The following is a 16879-nucleotide window of genomic DNA, read 5'->3' as shown; positions in this document are numbered from 1 at the left end:
CTTAACTGCTGTTGACAGTACAGTGTAGAACAATATGGGAATAGTATGGAGAAGAAGCAGATAACTACTGCGGTGAATTGTAATCAACACAACAACAATGGACTGCTAAACTCATGTCAGATCATGTTGGAAAAATTGCAGTTCGTAGTGAAGAAACAATCGAACAACTCTTTGGTTTTGCTGATAGTGTAACTCATCTCCAGAGAAGCTCCAGAGTCAGAAAATAAGCGTTTCAATAATTTTTATACCTAAGTATTTATTTACTCTCAGCAGTGACAAAATTCAGGGTTACACTGCATTAAATATCCAGCTGAGGGTAATGTATGACGTGTAGATACGTCAGCATCAGGAAGCAGCCCAATCACAAGGCACTTACTTAGTCCAGGTACCTGGATTGTGCGATAATGTCATGGTGCTCAACACATCATAAAACAAGCATATCTTGCATCAGCCAAAGAGTTAAATTGTAGTGAAAGTACCAAGCGAGGTGGCACAGTGATTAGCACACTGGATTCACATTTGGGAGGATGACAGTTCAAATCCGCATCTAGCAATTCAGATTTAGGTTCTCCGAGATTTCCCTAAATCGCTTCAGGCAAGAACCAAGATGGTTCCTTTGAAAGGGCATGGCCAATATCCTTCCCCAATCCGAGCTGGTGCTCAGTCTCTAATGATCTCGCTATCAACAGGACATTAAACGGTAATCTCTTCCTCCTGTAGTAAAAGCTTCTTGTGTTAGCTTATAATTTCTCTCTTGTTTCGTTGAGAGCTCTTGACCTGTAATTGAAATCGCATCTTATAAAATGAAGTATGCAACAAGCTTTCTTTCCAGGAAAGCGTAAGCAACAATATTAATCCCTCATAGCAGTGAAATAAGAAGTTGAAAGATTTGAGAACCCTTGTGGAACTGAACACTTTTGCATATATAGTTATTTTGCAAAAATTTGATTCAATGCATATAAATTTTGTAATACAATCATAATTAGTTGCCTGCTATCAAGTCAATCTTAAATCTCTACTTTAACATAAGAACTACTAAGCATGATAGGTTTGTAAGACTGTTAAGAACTTTGTAAGTCAAGTTTCTGGAATTTCTTTTGTGCATTATTCCCTGTATGTTTACAAAAACAAGAAAAAATTGAAAGCCTTTGTCACTACTGGTTTTAGCTCTGTAACTTGAATTTGTCATAAATGTTTTCCTCCACAGTCCAACCTGACCTGCAGGTTTCATGGTGTCTACTGGCCAGCATTCCTCATTGCTGCTGGTATTCAGCCACCACGCACATTACTCTGTCATTCACATTGGACTGTTGATGGTGAGAAGATGTCGAAGTCTCGACAAAATGTGGTTGATCCTGCTGCACTAATTCACGACTTCACTTCATGTGGAGTGCGATACCTGTTGCTCAGGGAAGGAGTGCCACATTCTGATGGAAGTAAGTTATATTATTGTACAGTGTTTGTTTTATGTGTCAAAATAACATTGTTGCAACATCTGTGATAATTTGTCACTTGATTCTAGAAGTAATTACTGCATTTAAGCAGTCAAAAATTTTTCTACTTTGTGGTTTCTCTTTCTCAGGCTGGTGTACTCTGTGTAATATTTTCTGGTGATATGTGTCGAGGAAATTAAAATAATACACTTCAAAGTGACACATCATATATGATACTATTTGTAAGCATAGTTACCATGTTCCTGTACGCAACAGTCAGAACACTCTACCAATTGTTCAATTCTGTGCAATGATTGAAATCAGCTTCTCCATCTGGACCTACTAAAGAACCACTGTGTGAATGACTTCATTGTTGGAAAATCTTTCCCCTAGATTTATATGTTCAGTTTGCCAAAGAAATAAAAACTGCAAGGCCCAAGACCTGGACTTACTGATAGGCATCACCCAAACCTTTGTCTAATTGCTGACACTGTTTCACTGTGGCTGGACATGAAATTGCATTTGGTCTGTACACCATCAGGATTTCACAGTGAAGCTGTGTGAAAGTTAGACATTTTGCCCTCAAAAATCGTACAGAAATGATAATATGGCATTATTGTCTGAAAGACCCCCTTTGGGATAGTTCGGTGAGTGGTGAGTCTTTCTATTTGACAGCACTTTGTTGACTTGCATGTCAATGAAAATGAAAAGAAGTGATTGGGACAACATAGGCACCCAGTCCCCGAGTGAAGAAAAAATCTCCGGCTCGACCTGGAATTTTACTCAAGACTCAACACTCTAGAAGCAGCTACACTACCCGCTAGACCACAAGCTGCAGACAAGGATCATTCTGTTCCACATACTGAAACTTTGGAGTATGTTACCAGCTGCCATGCTATTTCTGTTGCACATTGTGATGCACCTGTTATTTGTTCTACAACTGGACTGTGTTTGCAGGAAACCCATCTGGACCATGTACTGACAATGCACCATTCTTGTTGTGCAGTGGTCTTTGCATTGGACGAAATGTGTAACTTACTTTCTGAAGTTCCTACGCACTCAAGCTCTCAGTAGAATATGTTGTTAATGGATGTTTAGCTGAAACTATCATGTATACATGTTGTTAAAATGGATGTGTAGCTGAAGTTGGTATGTATTGGGAACTGATATAAGTTCACAGGATCTCACCTCCCGTCTAGCAACATACAGTACCCTTTAGCATGACCAAGAGTTGGCAATAATAATGTGTCGGCAGAATTGTTGTTAGGTGAAGTGTAAAAATAATTTGTGACAAATTAATTTTGTCTTTGACCAAGGTAGTTAATAATTGTCATGATGAAAGAACTGCCTTACCTCTACAATTTGAAGCAGGCGTTATTCTGCCATCAGTTCCTTGTAGAATATTTTTGAGAGTAAAATGCTTCAGTTCCCTATTGTGGATTGGAATTTTCAAACTCGGTAAAAAATACTATAGTGAGATTTGCATACCGTACTGTACTCAACATAAAAACACAAAACCATGCCAGTAATAAAAACATACCCAGAAAATCGATTGTAATGACTGAAAAATTCTGTGTAGGCCAAACAGGATGAAATTTTGTGATCAGATATCAAGAATACAAAGTCCTTCCATTTTTCTGCCATTTGAAAATAGAGGACCATAATGTTAACCAGTTTGCCCATGCAATGAAAATCATATATATAATAGCCAAAGACCCAGTAATGATCCTTTTAGAAGAAGAAACACACACGCGCGCGCGCACACACACACACACACACACACACACACATACACAAATCATAAATGAACAAATTGAACATAAGTGTGAAAATGTTATTGAAAATTCTGTCAGAATTGTAGAACGTGGTAATAGATAACATGATAAGCAGAGACTACTCACACAAGCCTTGACAAGGACTCTATAACCACTACACAATTCCATAGATAATAAGATTAACATTTAACCATACAACATTTGACTCCTATCAGGTAATGCTGTCAGATTATAGAAAATGAAAATTTCAACCAATATTACTGGACAATAGCTTTTACTTTAGAGAAAAAAAGTTATAGACAAACAAAAACAACTCAATCTTAGCTACAAATACAATATGCAGAATGATGATACATGGAAGTAAGTACTCAACACGCTGTTACAAAACCAATTAGATACATAATGTAAAAGTCACATATACTAATAATAGCAATATATAATTGCAGATTGCTTGGAAATGGCAATGCAACTAAAATAAGCTTATTGCCTAACTGAATAACTCCTGAATAAAGCTTCAAAAAATAGCAGCATTCTGGTATAATATACATAAAACTTCTTTAAAACAAAAAGGAAAAAAGACATTAATTTATTATTTGTGTTGCACTTGTGACTGTGTACATCATCATTTGTGTTGGGGCAATGTGTGCCACATTGACATTTGATAAATCAAATGTGCCCCCTGTGTTTGGTAAATGGGGAGCACTTAGAGATCTCAGCCAGTATTGACTGTGTATGGGTTTGGCAAACACAGGCTTCTTGAGGTGGTCCTGGTGAATGCCACCAGTTTTTTATAACTATAAGCTCTGTACTCAGTGACCAGTGTGTGGCATGATGGTGGAAAACTGTATTCACAGGAAATGGAAATACTGGCGTAATTGCCCAGAAGATCTAAAGGTGTGCTGTGTGCTGAAATGGATGGCTGTTGAGGCAAAATTATCACTAGACAACAACAACTGGGCTGCCTGGTGCATCCCAGTTGTGTAAGGTTTGCCCAGATAAATGGGCAAATGGGCCTCATATTTTGGTGGACATGAATATCTCTGGCTGCTTGTGAAGAAAACATGTTATGTCCAATAAAAATCTTCCAGCACTTCAACTGGATTGTAGTGTAGTACTTATATCCAACATATTAAGAGAAGTTGTGGGTTCAGTCCCCCAGTAACATATGGTCAAGGAAGTTAGTAGTTAACAGTAACAGATCAGTAGCCCGAGTTTGTTTTTGATTATCAAGAGAGATGTTAAGAGAGAAGAAGGTGCATTGGAGGGAAGTTGCCACCTTTCTACATTCAGGAGGGTTTGTGTGGTGGAATAAAAACCCTGAAATCAGTGAAGTGTGTCTGAAATGGGTCACTGCTAGTGGAAATTGCTACCTAACATCAAGCAACTCTGCTACAGAATGTGAAGTTACTTGGTGAGTACCCAGTCGTGATAGAGTTGCACAAAACCCTAAATTTTACCAAAGGTGCTGTGAATTGCAGAGATATAGTAGACCTGGACACAGATGAACTAAAAAGAAAGAAAGAAGAATCATGTTAAAAGGCCGTGGAAAATGGAAGTCAGCTAGATTTGTTTGGACTTGTATTACCTGTTCTTCCTGCAAGCATGACATTTGGGTTTATCCATATAAAAGTCCAGCTCAGCATACTAAAGCCTTTAATGTGACTTAAATGTTAATATATGGACAGACTGGTCTAGTATTTAAAGGTCAGGCAGCTTTTGAAATTGTTGGTAAGCTACCAATGAGCCTGGGCATCACATGTACAAATCGGCCCTCATTAATTTTGTGGAAGCCACCCAATCTGCAGTCAAGTTTTTCCTTTTACATGGAGAAGAGGTTAATAAAGAAAATTAAAGTGATTAAGCAAGTACCATGTAGTGAATCATGCACAGCAAACCGGGCTTACACCAAGAACAGATAAAGATAAATCTACTAGTGTCTGTATAATAATGAAATCCACACCCTGGTCGCCAAAAGGTAAGCAAGGGGTAAAAAATAGAAATAAATGCTACATCCCTTTACACAAACATCCCACACACCCATGGTATCTCTGCCCTTGAGCACTACCTCACCCAACACCCACCTGAAGATCTTCCAAAAACCTCGTTCCTGATTACACTTACCAACTTCATCCTCACCCATAATTACTTCACTTTTGAAGGCCAGACCTACAAACAAATCAGGGGAACTGCCATGGGAACCAGGATGGCTCCGTCCTATGCCAACCTCTTCATGGGCTGCATGGAGGAGGCTTTCCTGAAGACCCAACAGCTGCTTCCCCTGGCCTGGTATAGGTTTATAGATGACATCTTTGTGGTCTGGACTCATGGTGAAGAAACACTCCTTAATTTCCTCCATAACTTCAAGTCCTTTTCGAATCTGAATTTCACCTGGTCCTTCTCCAAAACCCAGACCTTCATCTTGTTGAAGCTCACATCCGCACCTCTGTCCATATCAAACCCACAAACAAACAACAGTACCTTCACTTTGATAGCTGCCATCCATTCCACATCAAACGCTCCCTTCCATACAGCCTAGATATTCATGGCAAACGTATCTGCTCCAGTGACAAATCCCTCAACAATTACACCAGTAACCTGACCAGTGCTTTCCTCTCCCGCAACTATCCTGCAGACCTTGTCCACAAACAGATCTCCCGAGCAATACATTCCTCCCCGTCCAACAACAATGTTCCTACCCTCAGACCACACAGAAGCATCCCCCTTTTCACCCAATATTATCCTGGCCTCGAATACATCAATAAATTACTCCGCCAGGGATATGACTTTCTCAAGTCAACCCCTGAAATGAGATCATCCCTTGACAAAATTCTCCCCACACCACCCAGAGTTGCCTTTCGTCGCCCCCCTAACCTCCGTACCATCCTTGTTAAACCCTACAATATTCCCAGACTACCTTCTCTACCCAGCGGTTCCTACCCCTGTAACAGACCCCGCTGCAAAACCTGCCCCATGCATTCCCCCACAACCACCTACTCCAGCCCCACTACTGGTAAAACATAACACAATTGAAGGCAGGGCCACGTGTGAAACTACACATGTCATTTATCAGCTGACATGCCTGCAACTGCACAGCCTTTTACATTGGTATGACAACAACTAAACTGGCTGAGCACATGAACGGACACAGACGAACTGTCCGTCTAGGAGATGTCCAATACCCAGTAGCGGAGCATGCCCTCCAGCATAATCCTAGGAACCTGCTACACCGTATGTGCCATTTGGCTTCTCCCACCCAACACCAGTCCCTCTGAACTGCGGAGATGGGAACTTGCACTCCAACACATCCTTTCATCCCGCCATCCCCCTGGGCTGAACCTACGTTAAACAACCTCACTCCCATTTACTCTTCAGTCTTCTCCTCTTTCCCTTTCCTCTTTAGCCATTCTTGCATCTTTTCATCCTACATCTTCATACTATATACCTCTTTACTTCTGTATGCATCCTCTTTGGTTTGAAGCTGGCACAGTACCTAAAGTAGAATAACTTAGGCTTCCCTCTGACAACCATGCCTCCATCCTTGCTACCCTCACTGTTTTCCTTTCCCTGTTGCTTCATAACCTGGGTTGTGAGTAACTAAATCCATTTTCCCTTCTTCCCTTTCTTTCCCCTCTCTCCCCCCTGATGAAGGAACATTTATTCCTAAAGCTAGGAACGTAAATTTTTGGTTGTTTTTTGTGTATCTATCAGCTGTACTGAGCTGAGGTAAGTACTGGCCAGCCCCTCTATCTCTTTGTTAGACTGTTAAATTTGTCTGACAGAACCACTTCATTCTTCATCCAGTCCACCATCTTGTTTAGTACCCAACCTGATGGAAGGATAAGGGGAAACACAAAAAATAAGCCTCGTCATTAAACTGGCCCTCATGTCACAGTAGAATATTGATAGGTTCAGGACAATTTTAAACTCACTGTAGCCCCTTTGCTAAGGCGTATACCCTCCACTACATGGGTGATCTGGTTTAGGAGTGGGCTAAAGGAGGGATAGTTGTGTTTGTAAGCAACACATACCACCTCTCTGCTATACCTAGTTACACACCTCCAAGCAGTTATATTGAAATTCATGCAGGATAACAGATTACATTATGATTTCTGTACTTAATACCAAATACATTATAATACAACTCCCGCAACCATTTCTCCTGCTAGGAGATTTAATGCACACACTGAAGTATTTTTTCAGGTATTACCCGTCTCAGGATTTCAGTTTTAGAGAATCTCATGGTATTTCAGGAGGTGCGTAACCCAAACATTGGAAACCTCACACATTTCAGCAATGCTATTGGCTCATTTTTAGTCACCTCTCATTTTGGTACCCAGTCCTTGCAGATTCTGCTCTATGGAAAGTTACTGGTAACCTTCATTGCAGTTACCATTTCCCACTCTGGCTTCTTCAGTTGTAACCCAAAGTCACCTAGGAGTCAGTCTGTACCTTTGTGGTCTGATGAGCACTGATCAACAATTAATGTCAAGCATGTGGCACTGCTACAATTTAAATAATGTGGAAAGCTGAATCTAATCTAATCTTCTTAATTATATTGATTGCAATAAATTGTCTTGATTGCAATAATAAATTAATTTACAGTTTATCAAACAATGGAAAATCCAGGATGGAATGTAACAATTACAAGAAGGAAAGTTGCTACGCACCATATAGTGGAGATGTTGAATCGCAGATAGGCGCAACACAAAGACTGTCAGATTTACACAAGTAATTCACAGTTTGTTGATTACTGGTTTCAGTTGCTAGATGGCCATCTTCAGACCTGTAAAAATAACAATAAACAGAAAATTATCTTTAAGTTGAAGTGAAATTTACTATTTCCAGTAACAAATGATCTTTTGAAATAATAAAATGTATCAGTCTTAGTAGAGACTCATTTTCAATGTAATGTAGGCTATAACACCATTGCTATTAAGTGTATCTTGGAATTCTGTAAATACTTCTAAAGTAATTATCAGTTAAAGTGAATTGTTAATAGCCCTTAAAAAATACATTATTTAGAAGGTGTTAGAGTGTAAAAGTAGTAAAGATGTACTATACCCACTAAGAGACTGGCTTTAAGTACACTTTTGGTCACACCAACAAGGTTAATATATGAAGACTACATAAGATTTAGTTAGAAGACACCTGCAACTGAGCTGCTTCATAGAGACAGAAATTAACTGCCTCAGTTGTAAATAGTTTTATCAGTTCCAGATCACAACTGGACAACTATAAGCCCATCTTCAGGTGTATAAGGCAGCAAAAGGGAAAAAGAAGCAGTAATAAGGGAATGTCTAAGACTTGATACTTGTTTGTATAACAATGAAAACAATCAATTATTGATGAAATTATTTAATTGTGAATATAATAGAGGGAAGCATTCCACATGGGAAAAATATATCTAAAAACAAAGTTGATGTGACTTAACCAAACAAAAGCGCTGGCAGGTCGATAGATATACAAACATACACACAAAATTCAAGCTTTCGCAACCTACGGTTGCTTCTTCAGGAAAGAGGGAAGGAGAGGGAAAGACGAAAGGATGTGGGTTTTAAGGGAGAGGGTAAAGAGTCATTCCAATCCCGGGAGCGGGAAGACTTAACTTAGGGGGAAAAAAGGACAGGTACACACACACACACACACACACACACACACACACACACACACACACACACAGACAGACATTTGTAAAGGCAAAGAGTTTCGGCAGAGGTTTCAGTCGAGGCGGAAGTACACAGGCAAAGATGTTGTTGAAAGACAGGTGAGGTATGAGTGGCGGCAACTTGAAATTAGTGGAGGTTGAGGCCTGGCGGATAACGAGAAGAGAGGATATACTGAAGGGCAAGTTCCCATCTCCGGTGTTCTGACAGGTTGGTGTTAGTGGGAAGTATCCAGATAACCCGGACGGTGTAACACTGTGCCAAGATGTGCTGGCCGTGCACCAAGGCATGTTTAGCCACAGGGTGATCCTCATTACCAACAAACACTGTCTGCTTGTGTCCATTCATGTGAATGGACTGTTTGTTGCTGGTCATTCCCACATAGAAAGCTTCACAGTGTAGGCAGGTCAGTTGGTAAATCACATGGGTGCTTTCACATGTGGCTCTGCCCATGATTGTGTACACCTTCCGGGTTACAGGACTGGAGTAGGTGGTGGTGGGACATGGGTGGTGCATGGGACAGGTTTTACACCGGGGGCAGTTGCAAGGGTAGGAGCCAGAGGGTAGGGAAGGTGGTTTGGGGATTTCATAGGGATGAACTAAGAGGTTACGAAGGTTAGGTGGACGGCGGAAAGACACTGTTGGTGGAGTGGGGAGGATTTCGTGAAGGATGGATCTCATTTCAGGGCAGGATTGTAGGAAGAACCGATCGCGGTCCTCTGGTTTGGAGCCGAGTGGAAGGCTTAAACCAGAGGCTCAGACGATTCTGCGGAGAGCTGGGGTGCAAATTTCTCGACCTCCGCTATCAGGTGGAGAAATGTAGGGTCCCCCTGAATAGGTCAGGCGTGCACTACACGCCGGAAGCGGCTAGGAAGGTAGTGGAGTACGTGTGGAGTGCACATGGGGTTTTTTTAGGTTAGAGAATTCCCTCCCTAGGCCCGACAAGAGGCCTCCTGAGACGCGGCAAGGCAGGAGTAGGCAAAATGCAACAGGGAATAACAATATTAATGTGCTAATAGTAAACTGCAGGAGCGTCTATAGAAAGGTCCCAGAACTGCTCTCATTAATAAACGGTCACAACGTCCATATAGTACTAGGGACAGAAAGTTGGCTGAAACCATATGTAAACAGTAATGAAATCCTAAACTCAGATTGGAATGTATACCGCAGAGACAGGCTGGACAGTGAAGGGGGAGCCGTGTTAATAGCAATAAGAAGTGCAATAGTATCGAAGGAAATTGATGGAGATTCGAATTGTGAAATGATTTGGGTGAAGGTCACGGTTAAAGCAGGCTCAGACATGGTAATTGGATGTCTCTATAGGCCCCCGGGCTCAGCAGCTGTTGTGGCTCAGCACCTGAAGAATAATTTGGAAAATATTTCGAGTAGATTCCCCCACCATGTTATAGTTCTGGGTGGAGATTTTAATTTGCCGGATATAGACTGGGAGACTCAAACGTTCATAACGGATGGCAGGGACAAAGAATCCAGTGAAATACTTTTAAGTGCTTTATCTGAAAATTACCTTGAGCAGTTAAACAGAGAACCGACTCGTGGCGATAACATATTAGACCTTCTGGTGACAAACAGACCCGAACTATTTGAATCACTTAATGCAGAACAGGGAATCAGCGATCATAAAGCGGTTACTGCATCGATGATTTCAGCCGTAAATAGAAATATTAAAAAAAGGTAGGAAGATTTTTCTGTTTAGCAAAAGTGACAAAAAGCAGATTACAGAGTACCTGACGGCTCAACACAAAAGTTTTGTCTCAAGTACAGATAGTGTTGAGGATCAGTGGACAAAGTTCAGCACCATCGTACAATATGCGTTAGATGAGTATGAGCCAAGCAAGATTGTAAGAGATGGGAAAGAGCCACCGTGGTACAACAACCGAGTTAGAAAACAGCTGTGGAAGCAAAGGGAACTTCACAGCAAACATAAACATAGCCAAAGCCTTGCAGACAAACAAAAATTACGTGAAGCGAAATGTAGTGTGAGGAGGGCTATGCGAGAGGCTTTCAATGAATTCGAAAGTAAAGTTCTATGTACTGACTTGGCAGAAAATCCTAAGAAATTTTGGTCCTATGTCAAAGCGGTAGGTGGATCAAAACAAAATGTTCAGACACTCTGTGACCAAAATGGTACTGAAACAGAGGATGACAGACTAAAGGCCGAAATACTAAATGTCTTCTTCCAAAGCTGTTTCACAGAGGAAGACTGCACTGTGCTTCCTTCTCTAGATTGTCGCACAGTTGACAAAATGGTAGATATCGAAATAGACGACAGAGGGATAGAGAAACAATTAAAATCGCTCAAAAGAGGAAAGGCCGCTGGTCCTGATGGGATACCAGTTCGATTTTACACAGAGTACGCGAAGGAACTTGCCCCCCTTCTTCATAGGACCGTTACTATTCACAATATACATAAATGACCTGGTGGATGACATCGGAAGTTCACTGAGGCTTTTTGCAGATGATGCTGTGGTGTATCGAGAGGTTGCAACACTGGAAAATTGTACTGAAATGCAGGAGGATCTGCAGCAAATTGACGCATGGTGCACGGAATGGCAATTGAATCTCAATGTAGACAAGTGTAATGTGATGCGAATACATAGAAAGATAGGTCCCGTATCATTTAGCTACAAAATAGCAGGTCAGCAACTGGAAGCAGTTAATTCCATAAATTATCTGGGAGTACGCATCAGGAGTGATTTAAAATGGAATGATCATATAAAGTTAATCGTCGGTAAAGCAGATGCCAGACTGAGATTCATTGGAACAATCCTAAGGAAATGCAATCCGACAACAAAGGAAGTAGGTTACAGTACACTTGTTCGCCCACTGCTTGAATACTGCTCAGCAGTGTGGGATCCGCACCAGATAGGGTTGATAGAAGAGATAGAGAAGATCCAATGGAGAGCAGCGCACTTCGTTACAGGATCATTTAGTAAACGCGAAAGCATTACGGAGATGATAAATAAACTCCAGTGGAAGACTCTGCAGGAGAGACGCTCAGTAGCTCGGTACGGGCTTTTGTTAAAGTTTCGAGAACATACCTTCACCGAAGAGTCAAGCAGTATATTGCTCCCTCCTACGTATATCTCGCGAAGAGACCATGAGGATAAAATCAGAGAGATTAGAGCCCACACAGAAGCATACTGACAATCCTTCTTTCCAAGTACAATACGAGACTGGAATAGAAGGGAGAACCGATAGAGGTACTCAGGGTACCCCCCGCCACACACCGTCAGGTGGCTTGCGGAGTATGGATGTAGATGTAGATGTAGATGTAGAAGTCGTATCCCTGCTGGAGAGCCATATTCAGAGTCTGATCCAGTCCCGGGAAGTATCCTGTCACAAGTGGGGCACTTTTGGGGTTCTTCTGTGAGAGGTTCTGGGTTTGAGGGGATGAGGAAGTGGCTCTGGTTATTTGCTTCTGTACCAGGTAGGGAGGGTAGTTGCGGGATGCGAAAGCTGTTTTCAGGTTGTTGGTGTAATTGTTCAGGGATTCAGGACTGGAGCAGATTCGTTTGCCACGAAGGCCTAGGCTGTACGGAAGGGACCGTTTGATATGGAATGGGTGGCAGCTGTCATAATGGAGGTACTGTTGCTTGTTGGTGGGTTTGATGTGGACGGACGAGTGAAGCTGGCCATTGGACAGATGGAGGTGAACGTCAAAGAAAGTGGCATGGGATTTGGAGTAGGACCAGGTGAAACTGATGGAACCAAAGGAGTTGAGGTTGGAGAGGAAAATCTGGAGTTATTCTTCACTGTGAGTACAGATCATGAAGATGTCATCAATAAATCTGTACCAACCTTTGGGTTGGCATGCATGGGTAACCAAGAAGGCTTCGTCTAAGCGACCCATGAATAGGTTGGTGTACGAGGGCCCTCCTGGTACCCATGGCTGTTCCCTTTAATTGTTGGTATGTCCGGCCTTCAAAAGTGAAGAAGTTGTGGGTCAGGATGAAGCTGGCTAAGGTACTGAGGAAGGAGGTTTTAGGTAGGGTGGCAGGTGATCGGCGTGAAAGGAAGTGCTCCATCGCAACAATGTGTATAAGGAAGTGGCATCAATGGTTACAAGGATGGTTTCCGGGGGTAGCAGATTGGGTAAGGATTCCAGGCGTTCGAGAAAGTGGTTGGTGTCTTTGATGAAGGATGGAAGATTGCATGTAATGGGTTGAAGGTGTTGATCTATGTAGGCAGAGATACATTGTGTGGGGGCTTGGTAACCAGCTACAGTGGGGCAGCCGGGATGATTGGTTTTGTGAATTTTAGGTAGAAGGTAGGGGTGCGGGGTGTCGGTGGGGTCAGGAGGTTGATGGAGTCAGGTGAAAGGTTTTGTAGGGGGCCTAAGGTTCTGAGGATTCCTTGAAGCTCCACCTGGACATCAGGAATGGGATTACCTTGGCAAACTTTGTATGTGGTGTTGTCTGAAAGCTGACGCAGTCCCTCAGCCACATACTCCCGACAATCAAGTACCACGGTCGTGGAACCCTTGTTCGCTGGAAGAATGACGATGGATCGGTCAGCCTTCCGATCACGGATAGCTTGGGCTTCAGCAGTGGTGATGTTGGGAGTAGGATTAAGGTTTCTTAAGAAGGATTGAGAGGCAAGGCTGGAAATCAGAAATTCCTGGAAGATTTGGAGAGGGTGATTTTGAGGAAGAGGAGATGGGTCCCGCTGTGATGGAGGACGGATCTGTTCCAGGCAGGATTCAATTTGGATGGTGTCTTGGGGAGTTGGATCATTAGGAGTAGGATTAGGATCATTTTTCTTCGTGGCAAAGTGATATTTCCAGCAGACAGTAAGAGTGTAGGACAGTAAATCTTTGACGAGGGCTGTTTGGTTGAAGCTGGGAGGGGGGCTGAAGGTGAGGCCTTTCGAAAGGACAGAAGTTTCGGATTGGGAGAGAGGTTTGGAGGAAAGGTTAACTACTGAATTAGGGTGATGTGGTTCCAGATTGTGTTGATTGGAATTTTGAGGTTTTGGAGGGAGTGGAGCTGGAAGTGGGAGATTGAGTAGATGGGAGAGACTGGGTTTGTGTGCAATGAGAGGAGGTTGAGGTTTGCTGGAAAGGTTGTGAAGGGTGATTGAGTTGCCTTTCTAGAGTTGGGAAACCAGGAGATAGGATAGTTTTTTGAGGTGGAGGGTGGCATGCTGTTCTAATTTGCGGTTGGTCTGTAGGAGGATGCTCTGAACAGCTGGTGTGGATGTGGGAGAGGAAAGATTGAGGACTTTTATTAAGGATAGGAGTTGACGGGTGTGTTCATTGGCTGAGTTGATGTGTAGGTGAAGGATTAGGTGGGTGAGGGCAATGGAATGTTCAGTTTGACAATCTGAGTAGTTCTCTTAGGTTGTTCGCAGATGATGCTGTAATTTACCGTCTAGTAAGGTCATCCGAAGACCAGTATCAGCTGCAAAGCGATTTAGAAAAGATTGCTGTATGGTGTGTCAGGTGGCAGTTGACGCTAAATAACGAAAAGTGTGAGATGATCCATATGAGTTCCAAAAGAAATCCGTTGGAATTCGATTACTCGATAAATAGTACAATTCTCAAGGCTGTCAATTCAACTAAGTACCTGGGTGTTAAAATTACAAACAACTTCAGTTGGAAGGACCACATAGATAATATTGTCGGGAAGGCGAGCCAAAGGTTGCGTTTCATTGGCAGGACACTTAGAAGATGCAACAAGTCCACTAAAGAGACAGCTTACACTACACTCGTTCGTCCTCTGTTAGAATATTGCTGCGCGGTGTGGGATCCTTACCAGGTGGGATTGACGGAGGACATCGAGAGGGTGCAAAGAAGGGCAGCTCGTTTTGTATTATCGCGTTATAGGGGAGAGAGTGTGGCAGACATGATACACGAGTTGGGATGGAAGTCATTACAGCATAGACGTTTTTCGTCGCGGCGAGACCTTTTTACGACATTTCAGTCACCAACTTTCTCTTCCGAATGCGAAAATATTTTGTTGAGCCCAACCTACATAGGTAGGAATGATCATCAAAATAAAATAAGAGAAATCAGAGCTCGAACAGAAAGGTTTAGGTGTTCGTTTTTCCCGCTCGCTGTTCGGGAGTGGAATAGTAGAGAGATAGTATGATTGTGGTTCGATGAACCCTCTGCCAAGCACTTAAATGTGAATTGCAGAGTAGTCATGTAGATGTAGATGTAGATGTAGGTATAGGGACTGATGGAAAGAAGGGTTGCAGCCAGAGATGGGAACTTTAAGTGTGAGGCCTTTGGGGTAATGCCAAATGTCAGACAAGCCTGAGAAAATAAAATATGGGAGCGTAATCTGGCTAGGGTGAAGGCATGTTTGCAGAGGGAATGTCAATAAAACTTAACGGGGTCGTTGTGGGGGTGTTGTGAGGGTGACATGGTATTGTTGGTAATGAGGATCACCCTGTGGCTAAACATGCCTTTGTGCACGGCCAGCACATCTTGGCACAGTGTTACACCGTCCGGGTTATCTGGATACTTCCCACTAACACCAACCTGTCAGAACTCCGGAGATGGGAACTTGCCCCTTCAGTATATCCTCCCTTCTCATTATCCGCCAGGCCTCAACCTCTGCTAATTTCAAGTTGCCGCCACTCATACCTCACCTGTCTTTCAACAACATCTTTGCCTGTGTACTTCCACCTTGACTGACACCTCTGCCGAAACTCTTTGCCTTTACAAATGTCTCCTTGTGTCTGTGTATGTGCGGATGGATATGTGTGTGTGTGTGAGTGTATACCTGTCCTTTTTTCCCCGTAAGGTAAGTCTTTCCGCTCCCGGGACTGGAATTACTCCTTACCTTCTCCCTTAAAACCCACATACTTTCGTCTTTCCCTCTACTTCCCTCTTTCCTGAAGAAGCAACTGTTGGTTGCGAAAGCTTGAATTTGGTGTGTATGTTTGTGTATCTATCGACCTACCAGCGCTTTTGTTTGGTAAGTCACATCAATTTTGTTTTTAGATATAAATTATTTAATTGGATAGATAAAAGTTCTACTCACAAACATCACCAGAGAACCCGGAAGGATGTCTCATGTGGTGGCACACAGCTGATGTCATTGTAACGTCCTCTTCTTCTTCTGTCTCCGATAGACTGCAATCTGTTGAATATGGCTTGAACTCGGGTTTCTCGCCATATAAACGGTGGCTCTATCATGGCCTGATGGGAGCCACTGTGTCGTCGATAATGTGCGTTATCACAAGTTCCAATACCCAGCGCCTCCACCAGAATGATGTCACGTAGAAGAAGGTGTGATCAGATGAATGACGAACACTAACTTCTCTTAATGAAGGTTTATTCAGCACTTGCTCATACAAGAGTGCAGAGCGAATTGCCTCCGGCCAGAACACATACAGTGTAGGTGCAGCTACAGAACATTCCAGTACAGTGATCCTTGACATTTGTGGATTTTCTAGAATGTACTCGAACCGAATATAGAAATTAAAATTGTACAGTACAGGTGAGTTTCGAACTCTCAATCCTCCATGCCACAGTTTAGTATCATAACCACTGCACCAAGGTGCTACTCAGTTTCTTCTGCGACAATATGGTCAGTAGCAACTATACTTTTCATTATTGATACAGTAAAATGCCCTATTTCAGATAAAGTTGGCTGATGGCTCAAAAACGCTGGTGCCACAGTGGTGTTTGTTGTAACAAACAGAATACAGGCACCATGAAGCTGGAATCCACAACTGCCACATTCACTCAGACATTTATCATATTAAATGTAATAATTGTCAGTACCTCCATATCCGTGAGATGGGGCACATTTTTAACATCTGATTCAAGGGACATTGGAACCGTAACAGTTTTATGTCCACTCTATATAGTTACTTGAAAATTTATGGTTACATTCACTTACTTATTACATATTCACCATTTGTTGATGTTCAGGATGGTCATTCAGCTCTTATGTTATGCACCTGTCGGTGGCTTCACTTTCCCCCTGATATGACAGTCACTGTTTTTGTACGCAGCTGATATTTTGTGTTGCAG

At 42.4% G+C, this 16879-nt stretch overlaps 1 protein-coding gene across 3 annotated transcripts in view; it reads left to right on the top strand.

Moving 5' to 3' along the window:
* Positions 1-16879, top strand: part of LOC126353868 (methionine--tRNA ligase, mitochondrial-like) — a 112081-nt gene that overhangs the window by 78057 nt on the left and 17145 nt on the right. For all 3 annotated transcript variants that reach the window (XM_050003048.1, XM_050003046.1, XM_050003047.1), the window contains exon 5: positions 1225-1436. In XM_050003048.1, coding sequence (XP_049859005.1) covers positions 1225-1436 — 212 coding nt within the window. The remainder of the gene's footprint in view (positions 1-1224; positions 1437-16879) is intronic.

This window comes from Schistocerca gregaria, chromosome 3, assembly GCF_023897955.1.
Source record: "Schistocerca gregaria isolate iqSchGreg1 chromosome 3, iqSchGreg1.2, whole genome shotgun sequence".
NCBI classification, from domain to species: domain Eukaryota; kingdom Metazoa; phylum Arthropoda; class Insecta; order Orthoptera; family Acrididae; genus Schistocerca; species Schistocerca gregaria.
Note: the sequence above shows the minus strand (reverse complement) of the source record. Positions and strands in the feature narration are given on the sequence as shown.